This window comes from Schistocerca cancellata, chromosome 5 (assembly GCF_023864275.1).
Source record: "Schistocerca cancellata isolate TAMUIC-IGC-003103 chromosome 5, iqSchCanc2.1, whole genome shotgun sequence".
NCBI lineage: Eukaryota > Metazoa > Arthropoda > Insecta > Orthoptera > Acrididae > Schistocerca > Schistocerca cancellata.
Window position 1 is genome coordinate 533,079,723 of NC_064630.1, and position 11,843 is coordinate 533,091,565.

The following is an 11,843-nucleotide window of genomic DNA, read 5'->3' on the forward strand; positions in this document are numbered from 1 at the left end:
GTAGAGAGGATATAAAAGATAGACTGGCAATGGTAAGTAAAGCATTTCTGAAGAAGAAAAATTTATTGATGTTGAATACAGGTGTAAGTCTTTTCTGAAAGTATTTATCTGGAGTGTAGTCATGTATGGAAATGAAACATGGACAATAAAATGTTGAGACAGAAAGAGAATAGAAGCTTTCGAAATGTGGTGCTACAGAAGAATGTTGAATATCGGATAGGTCGATCATCTAACAAATGAGAATGTACTGAGTAGAATTGGGAGACAAGAAATTAGTGACCAAAAGAGAGGACCAGTTGATAACACACATTCTGATACTGATACGTCAAGAGATCAGGGAAGTGTGTGGTGGGGGGGGGGGGGCTAAAAATCATATAGGGAGACCAATAGATCAAAATAGTAACCAGATTTAGAAGGCTATAGGCTGCAGTGGTTATTTGGAGATGAAGAGGCTCGCACAGGATAAAGTAGCATGGAGAGTTACATCAAACCAGTCTTCAGAATGAAGACCGCCACACATTTAATTTTCTATGATAAATATGTCCAGCCCCATCTTACTTGCAGCCTCTGCCAGCTGTACCTTCTTCCCAGGGGGTGAGAAAGAAGAGGAAGTGGGAGAACACAAGGTCTACCTGTCAGGAGTCAAAGCAGGAATAGCACAATGGGGTGTAGGGCTTTACACTAGGAAAGAAATGGAACCCAGCGTAGTTGCAATAAGGTATGTAAACGAATGACTTATGTGGATAGATTTGACAGTGTCTAGCAAGAAAATTAGGATTGTGTCAGTATATTCGCATTGTGAAGAGACAGATCAAGATAAGATGGATAGTTTTTATGAGGCACTCAGTGATGTAGTTGTTAGAGTAAAGGACAAGGACAGTGTTCTGCTCATGGGTGATTTTAATGCCAGGATTGGAAATCGAACAGAAGGGTATGAAAAGGTTATGGGTAAATTTGGAGAGGATATAGAGGCCAACAGGAACGGGAAACAACTCTTGGATTTCTGTGCCAGTATGGGATTAGTAATCACAAACTCCTTTTTTAAACATAAGAACATTCACCGGTATACTTGGGAAGGCAGGGGAACCAGATCTGTCATTGACTATATAATAACAGATCAGGAATTCAGGAAGGCTGTGAGGGACACACGTGTATTCAGGGGATTCTTTGATGACACTGATCATTATTTAATATGCAGTGAAATTGGGATTGTGAGGCCGAAAGTGCAGGAGGTCAGGTCCATATGTAGGAGGATAAGAGTGGAGAAACTTCAGGATAAGGAAATCAGCCACAAGTACATAACAGCGATCTCAGAAAGGTACCAGTTAGTTGAATGTAGTCCATTACAGTCATTGGAAAAGGAATGGACAAGGTACAGGGACACAGTACTAGAAGTGGCTAAAGAATGTCTTGGAACAGTAGTGTGTAAAAGTAGGATGAAGCAAACAGCTTGGTGGAATGATACAGTCAAGGCAGCATGTAAAAGGGAAAAGAAGGCGTATCAAAAATGGCTACATACCAGAACCCAGGTAGACAGAGAAAGTTATGTTGAAGAAAGAAACAAAGCCAAACAGATAATTGCAGCATCCAAGAAGAAATCGTGGGAAGACTTTGGAAACAGGTTGGAGACTATGGGTCAAGCTGCTGGAAAACCATTCTGGAGTGTAATTAGCAGTCTTCAAAAGGGAGGTAAGAAGGAAATGAAAAGTATTTTAGACAGGTCAGGAAAACTGCTGGTGAATCCTGTGGATGCCTTGGGCAGATGGTGGGAATATTTTGAAGAGTTGCTCAATGTAGGTGAAAATGCGATCAGTAATGTTTCAGATTTCGAGGTAGAATGGGATGAATGATGATGGAAATAGGATCACATTTGAGGAAGTGGAAAAAATGGTCAATAGATTGCAGTGCAATAAAGCGGCTGGGGTGGATGAAATTAAGTCGGAACTCATCAAATACAGTGGAATGTCAGGTCTTAAATGGCTACACAGGATAATTGAAATGGCCTGGGAGTTGGGACAGGTTCCATCAGACTGGACAAAAGCAATCTTTAAACATGGAAACAGAAAAGATTGTAACAACTACAGAGGTATCTCTTTAATCAGCGTTGTGGGTAAAATCTTCTCAGGTATTGTTGAAAGGAAAGTGCGAGTATTACTTGAGGACCAATTGGATGAAAATCAGTGTGGGTTTAGGCCTCTTAAAGGTTGTCAGGACCAGATCTTTAGCGTACGGCAAATAATGGAGAAGTGTTATGAGTGGAACAGGGAATTGTATCTATGCTTTATAGATCTAGAAAAGGCATATGACCGGGTTCCTAGGAAGAAGTTATTGTCTGTTCTACAAGATAATGGAATAGGAGGCAAACTTTTGCAAGCAATTAAAGGTCTTTACATGGATAGTCAGGCAGCAGTTAGAGTTGACGGTAAATTGAGTTCATGGTTCAGAGTAGTTTCAGGGGTAAGACAAGGCTGCAACCTGTCTCCACTGTTGTTCATATTATTTATGGATCATATGTTGAAAACAATAGACTGGCTGGGTGAGATTAAGATATGTGAACACAAAATAAGCAGTCTTGCATATGCGGATGACTTAGTTGTGATGGCAGATCCGATTGAAAGTTTGAAAAAGTAATATTTCAGAGCTAGATCAGAAATGTAAGGACTATGGTATGAAGATTAGCATCTCCAAAACGAAAGTAATGTCAGTGGGAAAGAAATATAAACGGATTGAGTGCCAAATAGGAGGAACAAAGTTAGAACAGGTGGACGGTTTCAAGTACTTGGGATGCATATTCTCACAGGATGGCAACATAATGAAAGAACTGGAAGTGAGGTGTAGCAAAGCTAATGCAGTGAGCGCTCAGCTACGATCTACTCTCTTATGCAAGAAGGAAGTCAGTACCAAGACTAAGTTATCTGTGCACCGTTCAATCTTTCGACCAACTTTGTTGTATGGGAGCGAAAGCTGGGTGGATTCAGGTTACCTTATCAACAAGGTTGAGGTTACGGATATGAAAGTAGCTAGGATGATTGCAGGTACTAGTAGATGGGAACAATGGCAGGAGGGTGTCCACAATGAGGAAATCAGAGAAAAACTGGAAATTAACTCTATAGATGTAGCAGTCAGGGCGAACAGGCTTAGATGGTGGGGTCATGTTACACGCATGGGAGAAGCAAGGTTACCCAAGAGACTCACGGATTCAGCAGTAGAGGGTAGGAGGAGTCGGGGCAGACCGAGGAGAAGGTACCTGGATTCGGTTAAGAATGATTTTGAAGTATTAGGTTTAACATCAGAAGAGGCACCAATATTAGCACTGAATAGGGGATCATGGAGGAACTGTATTAGCTATGCTCCAGACTGAACGCTGAAAGGCATAATCAGTCTTAGATGATGATGATGATGATGATGATGATGATGATGATGATGATAAATATGTTCTTTAACTGATTCTTTGCTCTGTTCAGCACAGTAATCCTTGTGGAGGTTAAATAATAAGCGGATATTTAGAAACTCTGACAAATACTTTCTTTTCGTGTTCTGGGATCTTGTGTAATGGGACTGGTAAGTGATTTTTCGATTAAGTATTTTATTTATCGGGACATACTTTCACTGGTTGTGAGAGCCTGGTGACTGTCCAGCTTTCATTTTCTTAAAGGCCCTAGTAATCCAGCAATAAGGTATTTGGAAAGTTCTTAGGAAATAATTCTGTCACTTTGCATAACATAATACTGCTTAGTAGTGGACTATACTGCTCTACAGCAGTTTTTGGACAGTGAAAGAACCTGCCTTCCAGAATGAGTCAAAAGCATTTTTTTCTGTGAATCCTCTGAAATTTTTTCAGAACATTCATTCTTGCCTTGGAATTAGGATTTTTAAATTTTTTCCCTCTAACCAATTTTCTTTTTCAGTTTTATAAGATTTTCCTGCATTTCTCATTTTCTTGCTTTCTACTCTGTTCTGTCTCATATTCTGTTTAGACAATTTCTAGACCTTCTGCAGGATGAAACTGCCTCTCTTCTTCCTCTTCTACATTTTTGTCTAAAAAATAATTCTTTACATTTCGAGCAAATGATTTGGCCAGCCAGATCACCCAAAATGAATCCGATTGAACATTTATGGGACGTAAACAAGAGGTCAGTTCGTGCACAAAATCCTGCACCGGCAACACTTTGGCAATTATGGACGGCTGTAGAGGCAGCATGGCTCAGTAATTCTGTAGGAAACTTCCAGCAACTTGTTGAGTCCATGCAACATAGGGTTGCTGCACTATGCCAGGCAAAAGGAGGTCTGACACAATGTTAGGAGGTATCCCATGACTTGTCATCTCAGTTTATTTGTCACCAGATTCTTTGTCAGCCAATATATGTGATGAGCTAACACTATCCCTGTTGCTTTCTGAACTTATTGCTTCACTCATTTAAAAGACAAAATAACTTTGAACGTACAGGGTGATGTGGAATATACCGTCAAGTAGCATGTAGCATCCATGACACTATAACAAAAACAAGTAACTGAAATAATGGTCTAACTCCCAGGTACACCACTTTGCTATCAACAGATAACTGACTTCACAAACTTGTGCTGGCATCTGCTGAGCTGTTTGGGAAACTAGGAACTACACTACTATTCTTGTTGATAATTTTACATATTCAGAATTCATTTCTAGCATTAATACACATTTTTAAAAAGTTTGGCTTTAAAAAAATAGTATGTAATGCTTTCCCATACTTCAGAAAAGAGGACACGGATAGAGATAAGAAACCACTTGTAGCATACATTGTTTTGCATCTCATGGAACCATTTCTGAATTAAGGAAGAATTGTGATGACAGATGACTTGTGCATGTCTCTTCAGCTGGATAAGAAACTCAAAGGAAATAAAACTTCATTAGTTGGTACAATAAACAACAATCCATGATGATGTAAAGAAGCCAAATGCTGAAATACATTCCACCATTATCCTGCACCAGACTAGCAACACAGACTGCTCCATGACTATATGCCAAGGAAAAAAAAGAATAAAAATGCCAGTCTTCTGAGTACATTGCATGCTGGGGGTATCAATAAATAAAGAAGAAAACTGAAATTATAACATTCTACAATGCAACAAAGTATGGGGTAGACATGGTTGATCAAATGAACTGAAACTATACTACAAAGGTTGCTTGTAAGAGATGCCTGATGCATTTCTTCTACATAATCTTGGAATGGTGACTATAAATGCATGGGTCATCTACAAAACAATAACGAACAAGAAAATAGAGTAGTAGTAGTTGATACTACAACTGGTGAATGAACTAACTCAAGGGAATGAAAGAGCAAGAAGAGGAACAGACAAAGGGAAAGGATACAGGTACAAAAGCATCTAGAAAGCAGAAGACATACCATATCAGCCACTGCAGAGGCAACAAAACCAGTGACATTTGGGTGAAGGGCCACAAAGCTGTATATGGAAAGTGTACACACAAAACAGAAATCACCTTTGCTAAATGTGTCTAGCAGATTCAAATGGCTTGAGTAAAAAGTAGAACAAAACCATATGTAGAACACATGTGAGTATAATGTGGACCATATAAACTACTTGTATCTAGACTGTTCTGCAAATGGTTAATAAATGAAAGACTACAGTTTAGGAAACTTGTTAGCATTAGTAACAATAAATTCATAAGATATTTTGTTGTTGATGTAAATAAGTACTATATTAATCACGAAGTTAAATAGTTGTTGTTGTAACTCTAAAAATTGTAGGAATTAAACTATACTAAAATAAAGTACACGTTTAAGTTCAATATGAAAAATATTTTATGTGGTGTCAAAATGACCCCTTTTCACCATTTTAGGAAAGTCAGAAACTTTGTCATTCTCGTGTTAAAGTATTCTATGTACGTGAAAACTTACACTTTAAAGAATGTACAAATGGCTTAATTATGTTTACTTTCTATCATTAGACTTGCTGTCACAACTGTCTGATTCCTTTTTATAGAATATTCTGTAGGAAAAAAGACTTTTTCTAAAATAAATAAATCAAGCAAACTGTTGTAAAACCGGGTTTTTAGATTCAACTGCAGTATGCATGTATTCAGTCTGAAAAAAAGCACAGGGTATTGTTGTTGAATGAATTTCTTATTCTGAAAACATTAAATGTCCTGTAACTGTAGTCACTTCATTTTTCTTTTGCAGAAGCACAGAGGCTCCAGAACGAACACGATTCCATTATTGTTCCAAAGGAAGCCCAAGTGGCTTCATATTACAGAATCAGGCAACAACTGGAACAGTTAGGGAAGCAGTTCCATACATTCCTCACAAAGCCTGAATATATCATTCCTTTCTTGCAGCCAGGAAGGATGGTAAAGGTTAGTTCTTGGTTGACTATACATATTATATAACTTCCGGATGGAAAATCCTTATTTGCTGTAGTTGGAGTCACTAATGTTGGTGGCTTCTCTTGCACATCTATGTCACGCATTCTCCGATAGCCAGTGAGCATTCAAAAGTGTTCTTTGTGCTCTGCTGCAAGTGTTGTCTGCAATGCGGATGTTATACGCGATTGTAGCAATTTATTTAGTGAATTTTTATTCCATTTGCTATGAGTTGTCGTGGAACCAGCAACAATGCTATCACCGTCCTTGTCTCAACCAGCGTGAACTGCTGTCATTCGTGGACTGGACCATAATAGCCTTAGAGGAATATTGCATTAAGTACAGATTTTTCCTTCCAGATTACTTCTCACAGAGCATTTTAATGGAAGCAGTAAATGGTACAGAAAATTTATTCTCAGAATAATTTATTTATTCTCTATGAGAAATAACATCATATTAGTAGTATTGGTTAAAAACAGTCTTGGTTACAATTTTACTTTTCTATTTTTTAACTACGTGTTTTGCCTTATTTCGGCATATTCAGGTTGATCTTAATTTGGTATTTTTTAGACCCATCCTTTAGACAGTGTAGCCAAAAGGCATCGTCAAATGCATCAGGCCAACATCTTCTTCATTAAACTCAGTAAAAACTTTCCTAGATCTTATTCGTCACTAGGTCTTGCGAATGGGAACACGTTATGCAGGTCTTGGAGTCACTCTCGTCCATCTAGAAAAGTTTTTACTAAGTTTTTACTGAGTTTAACGAAGGCGATGTTGGCCTGATGTATTCAACGTGCCCTTTGGCTACACTGTCAAAGGATCGGTCTAAGAAATATCAAATTAAGATCATAAGGCGAAACGCTTAGTTGAAAACTAAAAACTAAAAATGCAACCAAGACTCTTTTTAGCCAATACTGTTAAGCACTGGTTTGCTGTATGCTACAGAGGGATTGGAAGAATTTCATATTAGTAGAGTTGCAGGCTTTATTTTTATGTGCACTGGATAAAGTGCAGATATTTCCTTGTTGCACTGAAGTACTTGGGAAACATCTATTCCATGTGGTGAGAAAGCTGCATATTCATTATTAATATTTCTTTTAAACACATATTAGCAAATTCTGCAAAATTAATTGTTTCTTAAGAACTGGTTATAATAGACTTGCACTTAATTGGTACAAGTTAACTAACTTAAAACTAACCTATGTAGCTACAGGGTATGGTGTGTAAAACCGGTTCATATGGTCAATACATGAACATAAAATGAGATGTAATGTATTGATTATGATTACTCACTGTCACAATAGGTGCTGAAAGTGTCCTCTGCCCATTCAGCACACATGTGAGCATGCTTGAGTAGATTCATGTATACCCTTGCCAGTTCTTGTGTTGTGATACTATTGATAACATCCTGGATCCTGGTCTTCAGTTGTGTGCGGATGTGTTTTGTATGATCTTCCCTTTTACAGTCTCCACAAATAAAAGTCGTAAGTGGACACAGTCTGGTAACCGAGGACGCCACAAGCCTTTGCTGATTGTCCTCTGTGATGTAAATGTCTTGTGCACATTAAACGATGAAGCAGCTGATGTATGGAATGTTCATCATCCTGCTGAAAGTAACATAGCTGACTCTCCTTTTCTGTCAAGTTGAATAAAACTCCTCCAGGATTCCCAAATGTATGTCAGTGGTCATTGTCTTCTCAAATAATATGGCGCCCATAATGCTTGTGGGGGAAATGGCACACCAAACACCAATCTTGACATCATGCAAGGCTACCTGGTGGATCATGCATGGATTTTCTGTTGACCAATACCAGCTGTTTTGGTAATTTATGTACCCATACAGGTGGAACCACATCATGCAAGTCATGGCGAAACATAGTGGGTCCAAAACACCACTGACAACATTTATCAGCAGCCATGAACACAAATACATATTCTTCTTGCAGGTCAGGCTCCATCAGTTCGTGTACAACACTTGTCTGGTATGGTTTTCACTTCAGTCCCATTATTTAAATCACATCTGCAACTTCTCTCACTTGCTTGAACCTGTTGACTCAGTCTCCCGGTTCACTCACGACTTCTTGTCAAAATCTCCTGCACCTGCCTCTTTGTTTAAGATGTGCAGACATGCCACACCCTGGGTGAATTTTTAACCAATTCTGTACAGCACCATTTTTCAATCAGTTCCTGTATGGTGCTTTTTGCTGGCACTGAACATCCTAGAAATTTCTCCTGAAACAAATTATTTGTTTTCACAAAAGATCCAGAGTGAATGAATGCTTCAGTAGTGGCAATATGCTCTGGTAATGAATCCCTGTTATAATCATTTAGTTGCTATTTGTTACCATTCATTGCAGTAAGCTATTTTACAATATTGCACTTGCTGTCAATACAGCTCTTATAGGCCAAATAAATTGGTAGAAAATCTAGGTTCGAATACTACGAGGTGCATTCAAGTTCTAAGGCCTCCGATTTTTTTTTCTAATTAACTACTCACCCGAAATCGATGAAACTGGCATTACTTCTCGACGTAATCGCCCTGCAGACGTACACATTTTTCACAACGCTGATGCCATGATTCCATGGCAGCGGCGAAGGCTTCATTAGGAGTTTTGACCACTGGAAAATCGCTGAGGCAATAGCAGCACGGCTGGTGAATGTGCGGCCATGGAGACTGTCTTTCATTGTTGGAAAAAGCCAAAAGTCACTAGGAGCCAGGTCAGGTGAGTAGGGAGCATGAGGTATCACTTCAAAGTTGTTATCACGAAGAAACTGTTGCGTAACGTTAGCTCAATGTGCGGGTGCGTTGTCTTGGTGAAACAGCACACGCACAGCCCTTCCCGGATGTTTTTGTTGCATTGCAGGAAGGAATTTGTTCTTCAAAACATTTTCGTAGGATGCACCTGTTACCGTAGTGCCCTTTGGAACACAATGGGTAAGGATTACGCCCTTGCTGTCCCAGAACATGGACACCATCATTTTTACAGCACTGGCGGTTACCCAAAATTTTTTTGGTGGCGGTGAATCTGTGTGCTTCCATTGAGCTGACTGGCGCTTTGTTTCTGGATTGAAAAAGGCATCCACGTCTCATCCATTGTCACAACCGACGAAAAGAAAGTCCCATTCATGCTGTCGTTGCGCGTCAACATTGCTTGGCAACATGCCACACGGGCAGCCATGTGGTCGTCCGTCAGCATTCGTGGCACTCACCTGGATGACACTTTTCACATTTTCAGGTCGTCATGCAGGATTGTGTGTACAGAACCCACAGAAATGCCAACTCTGGAGGCGATCTGTTCAACAGTCATTCGGCGATCCCCCAAAACAATTCTCTCCACTTTCTCGATCATGTCGTCAGACCGGCTTCTGCGAGCCCGAGGTTGTTTCGGTTTGTTGTCACACGATGTTCTGCCTTCATTAAACTGTCGCACCCACGAAAGCACTTTCGACACATCCATAACTCCATCACCATATGTCTCCTTCAACTGTCGATGAATTTCAATTGGTTTCACACTACGCAAATTCAGAAAACGAATGATTGCCCGCTGTTCAAGTAAGGGAAATGTCGCCATTTTAAGTATTTAAAACAGTTCTCATTCTCGCCACTGGCGGTAAAATTCCATCTGCCGTACAGTGCTGCCATCTCTGGGACGTATTGACAATGAACACGGCCTCACTTTAAAACAATGCGCATGTTTCTATCTCTTTCCAGTCCAGAGAAAAAAAATCGGTGTCCTTAGAACTTGAATGCACCTCGTAGTGTATGTATGAGAATAGGTAACTATGATAGGGAAGTACTGTTTGAACAGGCCTTGGAATGCCCAATAGTTCTGACTTGACCACCTTGTCATCCTCAGCTGATAGGCTTCACTGGATGCAGATATGGAGGGGCATGTGATCAAGACGCCACTCTCCCAGCTATTGTCAGTTTTCCTGGCCGGAGCCTCTACTTCTCAATCAGGTAGCTCTTCAATTGGCCTCACTAGGGCTGATTGCATCCTGCTTAACAACAGCACTCAGCAGACCCAGACAGTCAACCATGAAAGTGCTACCCAAGCCTGGCGCTACATAACTTTAGTGATCTGACAGGAACCAGTTTTCCCACTGTGGCAAGGCTGTTAGCAAGAAATGTAAATAATTTAGGATTAAAGGAGACCACCCTGTGAACACCAGAAGCCTTCAATAATCTGTAGGCACACAAAAAAGAATGAAAACTTGCTGGATTTTGGATAAAATAAATCATTTAGTGAACTAGAGAAAACCACACACACACACACACACACACACACACACACACACACACCTCTGTGCAGCTACATTGTGTTGGCTGAACACACATGGCAGGACTACAGTTTGGCGTGTGAACTGGAGTAAGGGATTGTGCTTGGTGGGTTGGGTAGAGGGAAAGAGGTGAGAAGTGGGAGGAGATGTTGGGTTGGTGAGGACCAGCTGCTGGCTCAGAGAGACAGCCGGTGTGTGGGACAGGAATGCAGGAGGGGGAAGCAGCAGGTGTACTGGATAGGAATAGGACATGAGCTCAAGAGCTAGTGAGTTGTGCAGTGCATAATGGATGTTGAGGTGAAGGAATGAACTGCGAAGAAATGAGAGGACAAGAGGGGAGACTGTTAGGGAGAAGATGTAGCCAGGAAGCTTACAGGAGCTAAGGATGTATTGCAAGGATAACACCTGTCAGCATAGTTCAGAGAATGTGGGGTTAAAATGTAGATGGCGCAGGTTGCGAAGTTGCCATTGAAGTCGAGCATGTTATGTTCAGCCTTGTGTTCCGCCACCGGGTAGGTAACGCTGTTTTCAGCCTCAGTTTAGTGGCGTCCATTCATTCTTGTGGACAGCTTTTTGGTGCTCATGCCCACATAAAATGTTGTGTAGAAATTGCAGCAGAGCTGTGTGTGTGGGGGGGGGGGGGGGGGGGGGCGGGGGGGTTTCTTAGTTCTGGCTGCTTCGCAAGTGGTCCTCCCTCTGATGGGATAGGATAGAGCCTGTGACAGGTCTGGAGTAAGATGTACTGAGTGGGTGAATGGGAAGGTCTCGCATCTGGCTATTCCACAGGGATATGGTCCCCTACATCAAAGAGTTGGGAGTGGAAGTTCAATAGGGGTGGATTGGAATGTTGTGTATGTTGGCTGGATGCAGAATATCACTTTAGAAGGAGTGAGAAAGATTGTAGGTAGTATGTTCCTCATATCCAGGCATTATGATAGGTCATGAAAGTCTTGGTGAAGGACATGATTCAGTTGCCAGTTGTCCCAGGCTGAAGTGATTTGGGTGATGGACAAGTTCCTTTACAACTGGTTCTTGGGGGGGGGGGGGGGGGGCGAATAATACATATTTTTTGATAAGTCCTTCAGCATACTGGGCACATTGCTGTCCATGGTTAGACAGGCTAAATGGTAGCGATTTTTTGGTGTGTAGGGGGTGAGAGCTGTCAAAATGCAGCCCTTTTCTGGGTCAGGTTTCATTGATGATG

The 11,843-nt window shown here is 40.7% G+C and overlaps 1 protein-coding gene across 1 annotated transcript in view; it reads left to right on the plus strand.

Annotated features, from left to right (window-relative positions):
• The window catches only part of LOC126187470 (exosome RNA helicase MTR4), a 117,023-nt gene that overhangs the window by 76,699 nt on the left and 28,481 nt on the right, over positions 1–11,843 (plus strand). Inside the window, exon 10 of the mRNA XM_049928568.1 lies at positions 6,180–6,352. Coding sequence (XP_049784525.1) covers positions 6,180–6,352 — 173 coding nt within the window. The remainder of the gene's footprint in view (positions 1–6,179; positions 6,353–11,843) is intronic.